Source organism: Zonotrichia albicollis, chromosome 2 (assembly GCF_047830755.1).
Source record: "Zonotrichia albicollis isolate bZonAlb1 chromosome 2, bZonAlb1.hap1, whole genome shotgun sequence".
NCBI lineage: Eukaryota > Metazoa > Chordata > Aves > Passeriformes > Passerellidae > Zonotrichia > Zonotrichia albicollis.
This window is the reverse complement of record NC_133820.1, coordinates 61,258,881-61,277,745: the sequence shown is the minus strand read 5'-3', so window position 1 is coordinate 61,277,745 and position 18,865 is coordinate 61,258,881. Positions and strand designations below refer to the sequence as shown.

The 18,865-nt window shown below is 48.0% G+C and overlaps 1 protein-coding gene and 1 long non-coding RNA gene across 3 annotated transcripts in view; one reads left to right on the top strand and one right to left on the bottom strand.

Moving 5' to 3' along the window:
- Positions 1 to 12,049, top strand: part of LOC141728199 (uncharacterized) — a 23,235-nt gene extending 11,186 nt beyond the window's left edge. Inside the window, exon 2 of the long non-coding RNA XR_012579012.1 lies at positions 11,112 to 12,049. This is a non-coding gene — a long non-coding RNA (uncharacterized LOC141728199). The remainder of the gene's footprint in view (positions 1 to 11,111) is intronic.
- ALOX5AP (arachidonate 5-lipoxygenase activating protein) lies at positions 7,673 to 18,865 on the bottom strand. Of its 2 annotated transcripts, XM_074535298.1 has the most exons (7): positions 18,728 to 18,865; positions 18,382 to 18,522; positions 15,276 to 15,543; positions 11,640 to 11,739; positions 10,601 to 10,671; positions 9,190 to 9,271; positions 7,673 to 8,549 (listed from the first exon to the last, which is right to left on the bottom strand). In XM_074535298.1, the coding sequence occupies exons 3-7, from the start codon at positions 15,439 to 15,441 to the stop codon at positions 8,387 to 8,389; spliced, it is 582 nt and encodes a 193-aa protein (XP_074391399.1). In that variant the 5' UTR covers positions 15,442 to 15,543; positions 18,382 to 18,522; positions 18,728 to 18,865; the 3' UTR covers positions 7,673 to 8,386. The 2 variants fall into 2 exon arrangements, with proteins under 2 accessions (XP_074391399.1, XP_074391401.1); XM_074535300.1 differs by lacking the exon at positions 18,728 to 18,865 and having other exon boundaries at positions 15,276 to 15,494; positions 18,382 to 18,687.

Sequence of the window (18,865 nt, the reverse complement as noted above, 5' to 3'; positions counted from 1 at the left end):
TCATTTGCTGAATCATTTGACAAAGAAACAAATTTGGCAGGGTGTCTCTTAATTGGTTAACAGTGTGCATCCCCACTCTGTTCCCCTTGCCTTGCTGGACAGCCATCGTGCACTTTTTAAAATTGGCTGGGAGCAGAAATTCATCATAACATAAGATCAGCTGCACTGAGCCAACCCAAAAAATGCTTGTCAACATGATCCTACCTCTGCTGGTGGCTGAGAGTGAGATCCCTGTGACTAAGTGTAAACACAAGGCAAACAGAATGATGCTCCCCAGGGCTCCTATTAATTCTGGCTGCATTTAAAAGCAGCATTTGAGCCTGCACAGGATAAGCCTGTGCTGATCCCAAGTTCAACACCATCTTCAAGTGCAACCTCTTCAGCTGCACTGAGGAGAACACACTGCGCAGAGATGAACACAACTCCCCACCTTGCAATTACCCTAGCAGAAGATCCAGTCTCTCAGACTCTCTCTGCAGACAGGTGTAACGCACAGAAAGGAGAGGTGGTCTGCCACTTGAAGGGATAGAGCAGTTCAGGGAGAGATTTGCTGACTGCTGGTGCTGAAGCAGGGGTGGTGATGAGACACTGGGACCAGGACTGGGAAAACAAGGGTTGGGATAAACACACAAAGTTATGAACCCCCTCCTTCCAGTGCCTGCAAGATATTAAATGTGCTCAGTGGTGTGTGAAACCACAGTGTTCTCATGTGACGTGCAGCCTCACAACTCAACCTTCCTTACCCTCCTAATTTGCAGGGTGGCAGCATGTGGGAGACCCATCCAGATCCCCTCACACTCACTCAGCAGTGCAAGAGGTTTCCCTGGGGCTGCTCTGTGCATCACACAGCTGTTGGTGGTTCTGCAATGCCCGTGGCCACAGATGAGCATCTCTGCATCCCACAGGAAGCAAACACCCAGCACGTTGTGCCCAGTGCCTGATGAGGGCTGGGAACACAGCCCTGGTGGGACCCTGCTGCTCCAAATGAGCACATTGAGTACGCTGTCATCTGAAAGCTCCTCAGACCACTCAAGGCAGGGGAAAACCAGAACATGTCACAGGGGATCTGGGAGATAAGAGGGAAGAGAGGCAAGGGGTGATTCAGCATGCCAAATCAGCCCACCACAGAGTGAGAGGGGATGCAGGACACTCAACACCTTGGAAACCAGGTCAGCCTCTTCCAAACACATTTCACAGTGAAATACAGGAGGTAGCTATTACTGAGGTGCAAATGTGATAAGTCATGAGCTCTGGGCTTGCAGCATCTGAGAAATGTCAGGCTTGGGGAAGCACACACAATCCCAGAGAGAAGTGATGGCTCTGGTGGGATGAGGACTTGTCACCTCATGGGAGCAAACAGCCTGCTGGCTCAGGGCACCTCACTGGGATGGCTGGGATGGCTGTGAACAGGCAGGAGGGTGTCACTGTTTGTCCCCCTTTCTGGTTCTCATTTCTGCTATAAAAGACTATTTCCAAGGCCGTGTGAACTGTGTGTGAACAGGAAAAGTTCAGCTGACTTTTGCCAAGGAGTTGGAGCTAATGTGTTATTGGTAACCTCTACATTTGAGCCAAGTCTGTGCTGCTGCCAGCCCTGTCAGAAGGGCTACATCCTTCTACTTCAGTCAGAAAAGCCCCCACAACCTTACAAACCAAAGACCCTGTTTGGGAAATTAAAGTACTCTTCTGAAATATAGCAACCTACAAACAAAGCCAGCCATGGGTGGGATGAGCAATGACCAGCAGGGTTTTGGTCCCCGTAACAAGCTTGGGCAGAGTTTCCTGCTGCTATTTCGCACCTTTGAGCAGTGTCACTCACTGGAATATCATGGGTCTGTGCTGCCAGGGATCTGCAGCAGAGGCTGCAAGCTGGGCAAGAGCCCCAGGTCAGTGATGTTTTCTGTGCTGCAGGGAAAGCTGTGCCAATCCTACAGACAGTGCGAGGGAAGACAAGGAGGGTTGGCCCCTGGGTGACTCTGTGGTGACTTGGTGTGAACCAGGGGAAGGACAACTAAAGCCCATAGGAGCACCTCAAGACTGATTCAGCAGCACAGCATTTACACCATGCAGAAGGGACACACCGTGAGCCATACAATGATCTCTGTTAAGATCCCCATGTGCAGCAATGGGGACCAGGGTGTTGAGGAAGCATTAAAAAAAGCCAGTAAAGGGGGAAAAAAGTTGTCTTCAGCCAGATCAGGTCCCTGTATGGTTTATCAGGTGGCTCTGCCAGTAGGTGCATTGATTAGGAGGGATATGGAAGGGACAACAAACACAGAGGGGGATGAATGAATGAAGCAGGCACTGAAAGGAATGCTTGGGAAGCAACCTGAAGGGAGCAGGGAGAGTGGGCACATGAGATTTGGGGAATGAAGTCAGAGCTGAACCAAGCAGTGCGGTCATGCCATGAAAACCATTATTTTCTGCTCTTCAGCAATGCCTCTGCTGAAGGCCAGTGGAGCAAGACACACTCCAAGAAACCTCAGTATTGTTAAACATAGCTCAGGACTGAGCTGCAGCTTGAACTGTGATAAATGACTGCCTGCTTTGGTTTATGTCTGAAGCTGCCTGGGCTGAGAGAAGGAGGTAAATCTGTCCACCAGCAAAGGTGTGGTCCCTGCAGTGGTGGTGGAGCACAGGGACACACAACTGCAGCCTCACAGCTGCTGGCAGAGACTTCCAACATCCCCTCCCATCTGCTGAGGGCAATGGCAAGGCTGGCACTGCCTTTTGAAAAGAAATTCCTTTGCTGCAGCAAAAGGCACAGCAAGAAGCAGCTGGCCAGGAGATACCATGCTGTTCTGTTCAATCCCAGAGGACCAAGGGGGGTCTTGCTGGATCAGACACCCTCTGAAGTGCTGTGCCAAAAGCACAGAAAACATTGTTTGGGGATGAAGGCAGCAGTGGCTCTCTCTTGGGCAAACACAGGAACAATGAATCAATTATATGCTTGTACAAGTGGTGGCCAACAGTAGCACAGCAGGCAGCAGCCTGCTGCTCTGAGGCCTCTCAAAGCCTCCCCTGGCCTTGCAAGAGGTCATGGCACACAAGCAGGTCCCTGCCAGCTCCCAAATGGCAGAGACAGCACTGCCATAACTGCAACATCATCACACCTTCATTTCTTTAGGTGGAAAACGCATCCTGTTTCCTCCCTGCACCCCAGGTCACAGCGGCCCCTTTGGTGTCTGGTTCCCTTCCCCTGAGGATGAGCAGGAAGCTCCAGAGGACAGCATCTGAGCAGCTCAGTAGGCAGCCAGCTCCAAGCCCCAGGAGCTCCTCTGTCTGATGAAATCATCTCACGGTGTGAAGATCCTTGCAGATGAAATTGAAAAGTTATTTATTTCTCCTCTAAAGGGGAATATCATCTCACTGTGGAGGCTGTTTGTCCTTTGGGGCAGAATCTCACTTTTGCCAGTTTCTGTGTTTCTGTGTGCTGGCTGGGAGCAGTGAGATGTTCTGGCAGGCAGGATGGAGCAGAGCTGGTGCTCTGCTGCCCACAGCCTCCCTGTGCCAGAGCAGGTACAATGAGGAGCACAGCCCAGCACTCCTCTCTCCATGGGACATGGGGATCACAGCAGTGTTGCTAAGAACATCTCTTGCTCCACTGCAGCCAGTCAGCAATGCAATGGCTGATTCTCCACCCTCACCCCCTGAGGCATTGAACTGCCTTCATAGGAACCACGGCTGAGGTGTCCTGCATGCTCCTTGGTGGCTCCAGGGATAGCAGTCCTCTTCACCCAAAGGGATTGTGAAGAGCTGGTATCTGCCCCCACGTGCTCCAAAGGAATGTCATGGTGTACAATGTCCTTCCCTCTCCCAGGAGTCCTCATGTTCTCTGCAAGGGTGCTGGTAGGCTCTGCTGGGCTCTGCAGAGCCCCTCAAAAAGGGTTTTTTTCATGGGAATGCTCATCCTGCTCACTCCAGCAGGAAGATGAGACCAACTTAAAATCACACAATGCATGGGTTTACCACTATTTTCAGTTTTTTACTGCCCTTTCACTTATCAGGGTGGACTATTTCCAAGCATGGCCTAGTTTTGCTCCCAGTGCCATCTGCAAGTGGCACTCCACTGCTTAGGCCCAGTGCTCAGTGCCTTGCAGTATCCCACCCCAACAGGACATTGGAAAGCTTTCTGTGAATATTAAACCTACTACTCAGCAGGTGAGAGTTGAAGAAAGTGTCCAGTGCCAGTCTTTTCTCCATGCCAGCAGAATTGCTTTCCCAATCCTCACACATTTGGAAACCTCACCTGGCAGAGGTGTGACTTAGACCAAGCTGATACTGCACAAGATGATTTTTCAAGCTCTGGGAAACTAGGAATATAGGAACTACTGCAGGAAATCCTTGTGGCTGGTGCACACAAATTTCTATTTCACTTGGATTTTACCAAAAATCTTGCTCAGATCCTGTGCTAAGCAGGACTGCTTGCTTTGGCACAGGTAGGGGACGGGTCCTGCTTCAGGGCTGGGCCTCCCATTTAAAAGAATAATAAAAACCAGCATTCACTAGAAACAATACACCTGTTCAGAAAAGTGGGTGATTTTGCATTGCTGTCAGGCCTCAAACCCTGAGGGAACAGCTCATGCCAGGGCCAGCAGCACCAGCGTGCCGATGGGGCCGAGTTTCCACTAGAGGGTTGTAGTGCTGTAAGGAAGCAGACGTGGTTACTGTGGCAGAAATATTGCAATGCATTCCAGGCCTTTGTCAGCAGATTAAAAGAAACCTGCCATACCCCGGCTTCCAGCAGGCTCTGCAGTCTCTGATGTGCACAGCCAGCAAGCTGGGAGAGGGCTGCTGCCTGAGCAGCCTGCTTCCCTGCCTTCCCTGAACAGCCTCAGCACCTACAGCAGGGCTGGAGACATAGATAGATAGATAGATAGATAGATAGATAGATAGATAGATAGATAATAGAGAGAGAGATGGTAAGAAAACACCCTGTGCCTATGCATTTGCACTGATGGACAGAATGTTTGTGCATCTGGGATTCTGATGCACGAACAGCCATGAGGTGTGGCAGTGGCACGCCGTGGCAGCGAGTCAGGCACTACTGGTGAAGCAAAGCCCACAGTCTGGCAACACAGTGAGTGGGACAACTAGCAGCCTCAGCACAATGAGAGAATCACGGCATCATTCAGGTTGGAGAAGTCTCAGAAGGTCTTTGAGTCCAACTGTTATCCCAGGACTGTCAAGTCCAACACTAAACCTTGTCCCTCAATGCCACATCTACAGAGCTTTTAAATACCTCCAAGGATAATGACTCCATCACTTCCCTGGGCAGCCTGTTCCAGTGCCTGACCACCCTCTCAGTAAAGAAATTTCACCAAATATCCAATCTAAATCTCCTCTGGTGGAACTTGGGGCTATTCCCTCTTGTCCTATTGCTTGGCTGTTTGGGAGACCTTTTGGGTAGCTGTAGAGAGCAATAAGATCTCCAATGCCACATCAGTGCTGACTACATGGGGTTGATAATTTCCCTGGTTCTGCTGGCCACACTGCTGCTGATCAGCAGAACTGGGAAGCGTTAGCTCTTCACATACAGCTGTGGCTCCAAGTGAGGAGCTGCCATGCTGTGCATTGCACCAAACACATGTGCTGGTCCCTGGAGTTTTCAAGCCAGCCTTAAGCAGGAGCCATCAGAGGGGTCTGCCACTTCTGCCACCAACCACATCCCCAAGTCCAGTGCAGCTCAGTAGGTCCTCGCAGGTTCTTGTGTATGTGACCCCAGCATGCATGTTTACAGTGCTGTTTGTATTTTTGCATGTTTATCTGTAGAATCATAAAATCATAGACTGGTTTGGGATGGAAAGGACCTTTAAAGGTCATCTAGTCCAAACTCCTTGCAAAGAGCCTGTGTGTGCAGCTTTCTGAGTAGATGGTGTGCTAAGTGCTGACAACTGTACCAACAAGATCAGGGTAGTTTTGATGCTGAAAACAAAACTTGGAGCTAAGACTCTGAGAGAAGCCCAAATATCACTGACATTGCCTTCCTTTCACAGAAAGAGTGGGAAGGCAAATGCAACCACAAGGCCTGCCTGTAATATGGAAAATACACCATGATATTCACCAAGAATTTACATAGTGATCAATTTATGTTGCCCCTGTTTGTCTGATACTGTCACTATTTCCATTTACAAATAGATGGAAAATGGATTTTGCCTACATTTAAATATCATTCATTATCAGAAAGGTTTTGAGGAAGCAAGTAGGAGACGTTCTTGTGAAATAAAACATTGCAGCAAAAGATGGGCTTTGGTTCCTCTGATCTGATCATACCTAAGTACAACTATGTAAAAACCAACCATCAAGTTGACAAAGAATCACAGAATATCTTGAGTAGGAAGGGATCCACAAGGACCATCAAGTTTGGTCCACAGAGTGCTATGATAGCTTATCTGACCCAAAATAGGCGCCTGAATATTCTTCCCTTTATAGCTGGCTGGTGGAGAGTCACTTCTCATGCTAACAGGGGAAAGTAGGACTTCAAGTGAGCTGTTTCTTGATATAGAGGACAAAAAAGCCCTAGGGGAGACTCAGACATCTGAGGAGACCTGCAAGGTGGACACACAGAATTGGGAGAGTCACCTCCCACAAGTGATGGGTTCCATTAACAAGTCCCAGACCTCAGAGAGACCAGACAGGCTGGAGAGCAGGGACTGGTGCTGGTGAATCTTCTCCGGCTCTGAACATGCTAAAGGTGGTGGCAGCATGAGCCCGTGCTGATCCCAGCAATGCAGAATAGCTCTGTAGCTCCAGAGCCCTGGGGTTACCCCTCTCCTCCTGGAGTGCTGCCATCCCTTGAGGGGTTGACACCATGGGGCTAAAGGGTAGTGTGTCTCCAGCACACATAGGCAGCTGGCATCAGCTCTGAAGAGACCTGTGGCAGAATAGCATGATGTGAGGAGTATTTGGAATGTGTCATGAGAAGGATGGGAGGAAGTGAACATGAGTGCCCTGCCTGGGAATAAGGTGTCTCGGCAGCCATAGGTTGGAAGGCTAGATTAAATAGTTTTAATTACCTATTCTAACCAGTGAGAACATTTATAATCATCATGCAATAAATGTGTCTGTTACTAATCTTTCACATCTAAGGTTCCTGTATAACACAAAAAAAAAAAAAGGAAAAAAAAGAAAAAAAAAGGAAAAAAAAAGAAAAGATGCCGAGGAGATCAACCATGCACAAGCACCTTTGCCCCATGAGACAGCACCAAAACCCCCCAGCCTGTTGTAGTACCAAGGCAGATGGCTTTCTGCACCTTCTTTTGTGAACAGCTGCGCTCTCTCTTCTCACATAGCGAGGAGTCTCATTCCCTCCCGAAGGAGTCGTAAAATACAGCTTTATCCATCCTGCATGCAGCAATCAGACAGGCTTAAGAGCTTAAGCACTCGGAGGGTAGCAATGTTTAAAAAGATTGCACAGACCTGTTTGCCTGCCTCGGTCTGCACCACTAATCAAAGCTCTGCTCAGCGCAGACCTGTGTGGCACACGGTCAGAGCTGGGAGCAGAGCACTGACCGTGCTCATAGAGGGGGACTTGTTCAGCACGGTCCTCTCGGGGCAATCAGCAGCTCCACAAAGAGCCCAGTGCTCCTGCCCTGGCTCCACGCTCTGGCTGGATGCTGAGCCACGGAGCGCTGAGATCGCGCACTAGGCAAAGAAGACAGCAGACACATTTCATTGCTTTAGACTGTTTTATTAAACAAAGCAAATCAAAACAAACCCAACCCCACTGGCCATACACCAGCTCCTCATTTACACACCACTCCTTTTCCCAGTTCTGGGAGAACAAAGAGGCTGAAGCATGAATGAGATCAGCGTGGTGACTGTTACGCACATGAATATTTATTTATCAAGGAAGACCAGAAAGGGGCCAATTTGCCACCCTCCTGCACCAGCAAGAGTTTGGTCATCAACAAGTCAGAGGGAAAGGGTCGGTGAAGAGGCTGGTCCATGCCCTTGTGTGGGCAAGGCCGCGGGGAATGATGGTGAAGGGCTGTTCTTGCATCTGAGGGTGACTGGGGGAGCCACCAGACAGGAACGACACTGGGAGGATCCTGGGGTTTGGGACAAAAGCTAAGCACGACACAGTTATGAAGCAAGCATACAATGTCCCTTCCAGTCATGCAGGCAGCTTGCAAGATGCCCTTTAGGGAAAAGAATTCTAAAGAATTAAATGAAAAGTTGTTACCATTCCTTGGGCGTGCCAAGTGCTCATGATAAATCTTTTTGCCGAAGAAAAAAAAGCAAGGCTAAATCAAACTACAGAGCTTGTCAAGCATGAGATTTACAGAAATCTCACTGGGTTATGGGTTCATTTCTTAAACAGTTGAATTATAGCAGCTTTTGGGCATCAATATAGGAAGCGTGCTGACCCTCTCAGTGCTCTGGGGAATTAGGGAATGAGCAGCAATGGAGAGATCGCGCTGGTTATCGTCTTAATGTGTATTTCAAAGTCACTTCCGAAAAAGAAGACAAGATAGTAGTTGAGTACTCCAGCCACAGACATGAGGAACAGGAACAAAATGATGCGCTTTCCAAACAGGTAACCAGGAGTGCTGAGAAGACAGAAATGGGGGAAAGCAATTTCTTATTGTGCATCATCTCACATGAGAACCCTCAGACTTCGGACTCTATTGTTGACACCAGCTGAAAGACCTCAGGGGCTGAGAGAGTGGGGAAAAATTTCTTTTCTGTCTTTCATTCCCAGGCAGTTGAGAGGACTTAAATGTAATTTTCAGGATCAATTTGGATCTGGATTTGGCCTTCTGTTTCAGTGTAGGCTGCTGATTACAAAAGTGTCTGTTTGGAGGTACTTGAATGTGCTCATATCCATTACAGGCTGTGGGACAACTCTGTTTCACATGTGTGTAATTTGCTTTATTTATAATAAAATATAAATATTAATATGAAAAGGCAATCTTGTGCAAATAGTGGCACCAACATGCCACTATTTGGTGTTTCCAGAGGGTCCTGTGAGCAGGAGCTGCAAGCCCCTGACCCCAGTGCTGCTGCACATCCAACATCTCCCACAGCTACCCCCATTCATCCAAAAGAGAGGGACTTTCCTGCACTACCCAATGCCAGCAGCTCTTGCAGGCAGCCCCAGAAGCCAGTGGCTCTGCCTGCAGAAGTGCAGCATCCAGCTGTGCTGCTATCACATTCTGGATTTTTTAAAGAGGCTCTGCAAGTCCTTACCTCTGAGTTCTCTCCCCGAGGTAGCCCACAAAGTACTTCTGCCTCACAAACAGGTACATCAGGCCAGCAAAGGCAGCAGGAGCTGGGCAAAGGACAAAACAAGGCATTAACAACACCAGCCCAGCTCTCACTGTACACACTGTCCCCATCTCTGCCTGGGCTGGAATGGAAATGGGAATTTGCAGTCTTGGGTTATAGGACAAGCACTGGAACTGGGATAGAGACCTCTGCATGGGAAAAGCATGTGCCTTTCCTTCACTCCAGCTTTTCTGAAAACTTTGTGGGTGTAATCCTGCACACAGCTGTGCCCACTGCAGAGCACACACTCACCACCATCCTTCCAGTACCTAAAGGGAGCCTACAAGAAAGCTAGAGAGGGACTTTTCACAAGGACATGAACTCACAGGAAAAGGGGAAATGGCTTTAACCTGAAAGAAAGCAGGTTTAGATTATATAAAAGGAAAAAGTTCTTCACTATGAGAGTGATGAGGCACTGGCACAGGTTTCCCAGAGAAGTTGGGGATGCCCCATCCCTGGAAGTGTTCAAGGCCAGGCTGGAAGAAGCTTTGAACTACCTGGTCTAGTGGAAGGTGATCCTGCCCGGGGCAAGGGAGCTGTAAAAAGATGATCTTTGAGATCTTTTCCAACCCTAACCATTCTATGATTTTGTGAAACCCAGTGTGGGCTGCACCAGGCTCAGGAAAGAGAGCCCCAACTCAGGCACGGTTCTCACCAGAAACAGAAGGCTGTTGGTAGATGTACTTCACCAGGAGCAGGTGGAGGATATATTATCGTCCAATGCTAACTTTTGAGCATTAAAAAGGGTCTTTCCCCCATAATTCTAGCCTTTCCCACTCCCCTTCTTCTCCTGGTTAAGAAACTCGGGTTTTTTTCCAGAAAGAATACACATGTACTCCAGGTAAGCACTCATCTCCATGTTAGATAAACTCACATTGCATTGGAGGGGATAACAATTAGAAATGCAGGTCAATAGTCCCACATAGCCCTCAGCACAGGGGAGAGGTGGCAGGTCTGGCAATTTAATAAATTGAGCTCATTGTCTGTCCCTAGATGGAATAATGTGGCAATAATCCAGCAACCAAGTACTAAACCCTCCACCCAAAACAAAGGGAACTCATCCATAATGCCAGTATGGGAAATCTCCCTGGCCTGGACTGCCTTGAATTAAGTCTGGGAACACATCTGTTGACATAAGCCAAGCCATGCCATGAGTGTGCTGCTACTCCAGCAGCATGCTTAGCCCCAGGACAGGGGGGTAAGAGAGGCTCCCCTGCTGCAGGAGGCTTGATCCCTGAAAGTGTAACTTCCACAGTGCTCACCATCCTCTGCTGAATGTGGTGCCAGGCTGAAGGGGGAAAAGAAAACAAACAAAGAAACAAACGAGTGTTACCTTGGCTGCAGAGAAGGCCAGCACACCAAAGCACAGCGAGGAACGTAGGGTATGCATGTCCACAGTTCTGGCTGGAATGGAATTTACAAGAGAGAAATCAGAGCACAGGCAAATAGAAAAAAAATCAGTATGTTTCACCAGAAGAGACTGGTGGCAGGTGAATTTGGGCTGCACTAGGGCCCTTGAGAGCAGGCTGTTACCACAGAGCAGTGGGAGGCCCCTGACTGCCAAGGGCTGGGCTCCTCACCCAGGTCTGCTTCCCTGTTTCCTCACTCAGATAATGGATGTCTTTGTGCTGCCTGATGAGGAAAACAAACCATCCTGCGCCTGCCTGGCACCTGTGAAAGCCACTTTCTCCCTAACCTGTTTGATCATGATAGATGCTGTGAACTTTACTGGCTTGAAGTCCTTTTAACTGAGTCATATTAATAAAGCTATTGGAAGAAACCAGCAAATGTAGAATTGCATTACAACTAAGATTGTCTCACAGAGTTAACATGTGTCTTTGCAGGGAAACAGGAATGGTGTCCAGCTGCCTCCTTCAGCTGTGAATGCTTTTGGAGGGGGAGAAGTGAAGCAATTGAGAGTGATTCCATGTGGCAAAGGAGCGGAGAAGTGGAGAGCTGTGTGCCAAGGGAGGTGCCAGAGACCAAGGGATTTGTGTCAGCTCTGCCACCTACCTGTTCCTCAGCAGGCTGATGTCTCTGCTGGCCCTTTCCTTTTGAGCCCTTGACACCCTGGCTGTGTCAGGGGAGAGTGAACTGGTTCCCAAATGAAGGGACACAATACTTGTGATGGCTGCAAAACCTATATACATGCAGCACCATAGTGGCAACAAGGGTGCTGGATTCAGCCAGCAAATATATCCAAAAACCTCATGTCTGAACACTGAGCACAGCTAGGGATTAAGTACAAAGCCCTCATCTGAGGCAATGTGGAATCCACCCCTGGCCCCCAAAAGGGTTTGGATTTAATTTTAATGCAGAGCACGATGAACCCCACTCTGCCCACACCAACTCCTCAGTTCTTGTCTACTCACTTGGCAGTGTAGACACGGTCGAAGGAGGAGGATCCCTGCCGCTGCAACACCTTCCCATTGCAGTGTCTGCTTTCATGCTCCACTTTGTTTGCAAAAAAAGCTGTTAAAAAACCACAGAGTATTCAGTCTGAGATGTCACCTGAAGATATTGCAGAAGCTGGGCATTGTGGGCTCAGCTCTGTTCCCATGGACAGACGGCAGGAGAAGACACAGGTGCATGAGGGTGCAGGATGTGGCCAGTGTGCTCACTCTGTCACCCAGGTTTAACCAAACCCTCCATGCATCCCCACATGTCTGTATGTGACGGGTAACAGGCTCTCACCTCCAATCCCTCCCTCATCCCAACTTTGCACTTTGGGCAGTCTCTGCATCTCTGCTGCAGAAGCACTGCCCTGACCCGGTTCTTTGAGGTCCCAGTGGGAAAAGAGCTTTCCAGTCAGAGCTGCCAATCCCAAATCTTGCTCTCCAACAGAATAGGGAGACAAGGGAGTCTATTCTCTTTTAGTGAAACCCATTTGCCAAACCAAGGACATCCTGCAGGGCTGGTTCTTTTCCCAGAAAGGCCCAAAGAAAGCCTGGTCTTAATGGCTGATTTCTATGTATCCTCCTTTTAAGCAACAGACTTGTGTCAGAATGTTAGCTGCTGCAAAAATGCAGCACCTCAAGATAATGCATCATGCTCTTGACAAACACATTTTATCTGATGACACTAAACCAGAGACCATCAATCATATGTCTAAGTACACCAGAGAGAGCTCTGGCAGGCTACAAGCTGCAAGCTTTCTGCTGTCGTGCACCCCATTTCAAGTGCTTCCAAATCACTCTATGGCTTGGAATATTAACCTAATATATACACATGAAAGATAGCCCATCAGGAAATACATTATTATAGCAATAAAAATTTAGCTAGATAAGCTGCAGGATTTCATCCCTGCAATCTGAAGAGTTGCCTCTTTTTTCCCCCTTCATTGATGCTGTAAATAGGTCCTTTGTACTTCCACTGTCTTTAACAAAAATGACTGGGTTTTTCAGTTCCCAGTGTTGTGGGATCCCCTAGGTACATACAGCCCTTCTGCAGAAAAACCCACAGTGCTTTAAGCCAGCACCCCTACTCTGAGCCGGGCTGCAGATCCTCCCACAGCCACCAGCACAGTGCACTGGCTCCTGGGGGACCCAGACCAGACATCATCCGGTGGCACAGAGTTCCCAACATCTCCATCTGCACACCAGCACAGCCTCTGGCAAGAGGTTACCCTGCCTACAGCCACTAAGAGGACCTAATTGAAGAGGACAGAGTTGATCAGCACTTTTTTGTCCAGTGCTGAGCTGCAGCAATGGACTTCCTGCAGGTCTGCGACCCCATGGACTCACTGGTAGCACACCTCTTCCCTTTCTTTTATCATGCTTGAAAGTCTCTAGAAAATACCACAGACTTGGCTTTCTTTTTTCTGAGAAAGCCAAGTAAGCTATTTATCTCTCTCTCCACTGCTGCAGGTCCTGCCACTTCCCAAATATCAGCTTGCTGCTGCAGAGAAGTTCCACTATGCTGGGAGGCAAGAGGGTGCTTTCACAAGCCATCATGAGGGGAGGGAGCAGAGCAAGGCTGGAGTGGAGAGGTTTAATTCACCTCAGTTGTTCCAGGAGATAATTCCCTGAGGTTCCAAGGTTCCACAGACTGCCCAGAGGCTGAACAGTGGCAGTCCCACTCTGATCCAGGTAATGTGCAAAAGTTCAGTATAAGCCTGGTTGTTTCACAAGTCCATGCAAACAGAAACTGGGAGCTGATGATCCCATACAGCCAGTGCTTGCAAACATGCCCCTTATTTCTCTCCACTTTGCTTTCTCTGTCCTGATCTGCTCAGCAGTGACTGCTAATTTGCCCTGAAAGATGCTGGATTGCAACATATCTCTGGTAAAAGAGCAAAACTTTAGGCTGCATGCGTCACTCAGTGGGATGCGGCCACCTGAGTAATTCCGTAGGATGTGGAGATTCCGTCATGAACAAGATGACAGTAAATGGACACCAGACTGGGGCAGCACCACAGCCCACCTCCATCTTCAGGAACAGCAGCATTCAACCTGTTTTCTAGTCCTGCACCCTTTGCAGAGAAGTATTTAATTACAAATTTACATGGTACTGACTTCATGCACTCAGAGACAGTCAAGCAGAGGCCCAAGTGCTTTGCTGAATGACAGCCACAGCAAGAGTTCAACATTCCTGATACCCCTTGACAAACATTTCTACTGCTTTTATAATTGCAATGTGAAGCATAATTCACTGCAAGACTACATATCAGGTCTGGTCTTTCTAGAAAGAAAGCTTGGGAAGAGGAAACTGGATGACGCAAAGCTTGAAATCCTGGTTTAGGGCTGTCTGCCTCACGTGCTTGGCAGACTCTGCCAAGCATCCTACTTCCCCTTTTTAGTAGTGGGGTCCATAATCTCACAGACAGATAAAAGCACATGGATGGAAGTCTGACATGTCTGAGTGAGAGAAAAAACCCTGTCTATAAAGTCATATGATTACATAGCAAGAAATGTATATTTGTCACATTTTCTTAATTATGGTGTGTGCTCTGGTCTTAATGTGCCATATTCTGGTGATGTCACACATTGTTCATTTTCCAGAGAATAGCATTGGGTTAAATGATGTGGCATTTACTGCCTATGTTGAAACTAAAGCAGTCTGCATCTACTTTTTTTTTTTTGTTCCTTGGCAGCTAGGATCCCACTACTTCCCCCTCTCTGCAGCAGCCCAAGAATAGAATAATAGTTCATTTCCTAGGACTTTGTGTTCAGTGGGAATCTCCTATTTGTAATAAGAAGCCTTCACTACAGATTTCTGGAATTTTCACCAGCTGCCCAGCCCACTGCTGAATCTCTTTGAACCTGGGCAAACATAGTGTAGCTGAGGCAAAACTCAATCCTTTCTTTAAATTCTGGGCAGAATTTCCTGCTAAAAAAAGTATTTGTAAGAGAGGACGAAGAAGTTAAAATCAAATTTGCACAGGAGAGATACTTGTTTTATTTAAAAAACCTTGAAGACTATACAAGGAACTATACAACGTCTGAATAAGAGCTGGAGAAGGAAACTTCAACATCTCAGGAAATGTACAGTATTCTTGGGACCACAGTTAATTGAGATTAGTTATACTGCAGGACTTGGAGATGCAGGAAAGCAGGAGAGCTGCCTGCCCACAAATAGCCCACACAGATTCCTCCAATTCTGTTCCCTTCACCCAGCTCCCCTTGCCACCCCCCAGGGACTCCATCCCTGCCCATGGCAGCAGGGCTCAGCTTGAGAGCAGCTCTGCCTGACCATAGCAGGGACCCAGGTCAGAAAAGTCATCAAATCAAAATTGATATTGCCACAGGGTATCCTAGCATATTAGTCCTTACATTAGCTGAAAACTCACTCCAGAATGTCAGAGAGTAAGATGTGACTGCCAGGATACTGCCACAGTGTCATACAAAATTCCATGCCTAGAAGGCCGTTTCTAAAGCCAAAGCCATGCCTAAGCATGCATGCACTTATAACTAAATATTACCAATCCAAAGATCATTTCAGCATACATCATCCTGAACTTTCCTCAGCTCTCTTCTATCCCTTAAAAAAAAAGTTCATTTTTGTCTTACCGTTCTGGACGACACTGATCAGGGTGACGATGACAAGCAGGACAATGCTTCCCAGGGTCTCCTGGTCCATTTCGTGGCAGGGCTCTCGGGGTGGATGGTGCAGCCTCGGTGGCAGCTCAGTGGTATGAGCACAGAACGAGGAAGTGAAGGTCTTATCTTGAATCATGAAACACTTCCTATGGTTTCACAGGAGAGTGGCAGCACCCTCTGCTCTGGTGCCTGTCAGACCACCAACCGCAGGCTCACTCACTCACTTGTACAGATGAAGCTCAGGGAAAAAAGAGATTACACGTCTGTGATCTAAGATGATACATAATGTGGAAAGATACCTATTGCCCTTCCTACACACAAGCAAACCTGGATATCTAAAGCATTTCTGAGCATTTGGCTGGCTGTGTGGAACAGCAGAAGGCTGGAAGAAACCAGTCAGGCCACCACGGCATTGACAGCAAGTGCCTGTACATTCCACAAGCAGCTGGGAGGAGACATAATGTGGACAAGTCTCAGCAATGGTGCTGCTCTCGTACAGATGCTCTTCCTGGTCACAGCTCCATCAGTCTCACCAGTGAGGAGACCCCAAGCCTGCACATCACAAGCCAGAGCTCCTGAAACCCCTGGCATTTTGGAATGGGCAGTACAGCAGTGCCGTGAGCATTGCTGCGGAGCACAGAAATATGTCTTTTGTTACCAGGCATGGATCCTGCCCCCTATGAATTAATTACTCCTTGGAAGACAGTGACAGCTACAAGCATTCAGAATTCACAGTTGTGCCCCAATTTTAGTGCTTGAAGCCCAGTATAGCTGAGCACAATTGCTGCAGCGTGTTCACAGCTCGGATCCAACCCCTCGATGAAGCTGGCACAGAAGCACAGGCTGCAGTGCTGGACAGAGGGGTGGGCTGACCTTGGCTGAACATCAGGTGCCCACCCAAGCCACTCTATATCTTCCCTCCTCAGCTGGATGAGAAAATGCAACAAAAGGCTAAGGGGTTGAGATAAGGGCAGGGAGAGATCACTCACCAGTTACTGTCACAGGCAAATCAGACCTCACTCTGCCAGGCAGGAGTTCCAGCAGGAGCCAAACTGTATAACCTATCTTTTTCAATGGGGACACATTTACTTACAATGGTGTTTTTGCCCAGTCTCTCTATCATGTAAATTTTTATCATCCATAGTCTTACATATGGAAAACACTCATATACTTTGGGTATAAACAAATACACAGAAATGAACTGGCAGAGGTGGGTGATTAACTGTGAGCTGTGACATAGTTATCAGCATAGGAAAAGGCTGTCTTTCTGGGATGCCTCCCCTACAGTCCATACAGATACAGCTGTGTGAAAAGCAAGGCCATAAAGAATATCAAGGTTTAGATTCGGCCTGTGATTTTTTCTTCAGATCTTTAACTTTTGCCAGATTTGCTTTAGGAAAAAGCCCAAATCCAAGAACATAAAGAGGATGACAACAGCTCTTTGTGAATGCTTTTATTCAGGCTAAAGCTCTCTTTTCCCCAGAATACAATCTTTTCCTACTTGAACAACAATGTTTATGTTTTGCGGTCTATGGAGCACAGGATTGTAGCCAGTATTAAGAGATGGTATTTAATGTTAAGCATCTATTAGTGCTCTGAGAAGAAGAACCCATCACCTAAAAGCCATGATGGAATGAAGTCAAAAGAAGAATATTGCCTAAGCAGAGATCAGTGTTATGACTGTAAAGAGAGGAGCTGTCCATGGGCATGGGCAAGCAGGGGGAGCTGCTGACAGGAGAGGGCAAAGGGGACAGAACAGGTTCTCAGGGCATCTGTGGTAGGAGGATTCCCACTCGTCCTCCTGCAGCAGGCATTCTCCTTCTGCTACCTGTTTTGTGCTGGTGCAAATCTAGCAGGCAGCCTGCAGCTTGCTTTTGATTTCCAAGTGGCAGTACAAGCACATGAGCCTGCTCCACCTTGCCAAGGAAACACACACACTTCCCTGCTATCAAAGGCTTCCCAGAGGTGACTTCTACTCAGCAGAACTCTTGTATAAAAGAGGGTAGGAACCAGGCTGCTGAGGTGTGAAGCTGCCATAATGCAAGAAACCCCACAAGACACCAGGAATTTGTGCCAGAAGGCTTTCCAGCTGGCTGACCCCGGCTCCCATCCTGGTGCGCTGGCCACATCGTGAGAGATGAGCTGCTGATGCCTTTGCTTTCTCCTTGTCCTGCTCTTTGTTTTGCAGCTCTTTGCTTTGCTGCTGTTCAGTGCCTCTCAGCACAGACTCATCCCCACTTTGCTCTTCTGCTCTGCCCTTCTGATTTCCCCCTGTCCCCTGGAACTGCTTTGGCATTTTGGCACTTGACATCCCCAGAGCTTTTCTGGAAACCCAGCCTGTTCCCTCCTCCCACCCAGGTTTGCTCCAAAGCCCTCCCACATGTATGTGTGGAGGAAAGCAGGGTTTCACACTCCTCCCTGCAGTAAAAAAAACAACCATGACATCAACTCCAGGGCTTGTTAAAATGATTTCTTGGTGTGCAAGGAAAAAAAAACTTTGCCAGCAAGAACCACTTTGGTATGGCTGCCTTAAGAAAGGAGCTGCAGGGTTTTGTTTGGTTTGATTTTTGTTGTTTGTTTTGTTTTTTAAGTCAGCATCACTCTGAGGGCTCTGCTTGAGGAAAAACAAGGAAATCAAGACGGTATGTGAGACATTGAAGAATAATTCCCTTTACCATGGCAAGGCAACACTGTTGTGTAGCCAGACTGAGCAGAAACCTCTTGTGGGAAGGAATATTACCTTCCATACTCCTTGGCACTGTAATAGCTGAAGGGTAGGAGATTCTGGCAATATTTTTGCAATTTGGGGAATTGCCTTGGCAAGGGAGAGCTAAAATTACTCTGCAGCAGCTTTTTCCATATCTACACACTAAATTGTTCCCTCTCCCTGAGACCTAAACACACAGTATCAGTGTCTGGATAAGACAAAGGTGGTATCACTGGAAAATCCCATTCACCTGGGAGAAACAGCAGTGCAAAACACCTCCATCATATCTCACTTGGCTGTTTGAATAAGGGATTCTCCCGAGTAGACAAAAAAAACCCGAAAAGGGGGTATGAGGGGAGGGATACACACCCTGGGGAACTGTGCCTGCACCTTCTGTAACCTCCAGCTGTGGTCAGACTTCTTCAGGCACAGGCAATTCAGCACTTCAGCAGCTGCTGTCAGATCCCAGCCCTTTTGCTTGCTGCATGGCTCTTTGACATCCACATCACCCTGTCCAAGGAAGATAACCTTGACTCAGTGAGCCATGAAGCTCACAAAAATGTGCAAAGCCAGCAAGCTTTTCCAGTTGCACTGCGAGGCTTCCTGCACATTAATCTCCTCCCCTGGAATCTTGAACAGCCAGTCAAAATAATCCCTTTGTAGAATTGCTTTCATGGTGAAGAGGAAAGGAGTGGGAATGCAGATCTATAAATACCTTTGGGGATGCTCATCTCTCCTCTCATGCACTCTGATCAGAGCTCAGGAGAAAGGAGTCCAATGAAAGTGTGCCTCTTGATAAAATAAAGGCTGCTCGTGTGAAGCTCCCACATATGAAAGCCAGGTGACACCCAGC

What these genes read in the sequence shown, in the direction of transcription:
- ALOX5AP (XM_074535298.1), bottom strand. Translation starts at nt 15,441, where the DNA reads ATGATTCAAGATAAGACCTTCACTTCCTCGTTCTGTGCTCATACCACT. An exon ending in TGGCCTTCTCTGCAGCCAAG is followed by an intron (nt 9,272 to 10,600) that starts GTAACACTCGTT and finishes TCCTTTGCCCAG; the next exon opens with CTCCTGCTGCCTTTGCTGGC. An exon ending in CTCGGGGAGAGAACTCAGAG is followed by an intron (nt 8,550 to 9,189) that starts GTAAGGACTTGC and finishes CTGTCTTCTCAG; the next exon opens with CACTCCTGGTTACCTGTTTG.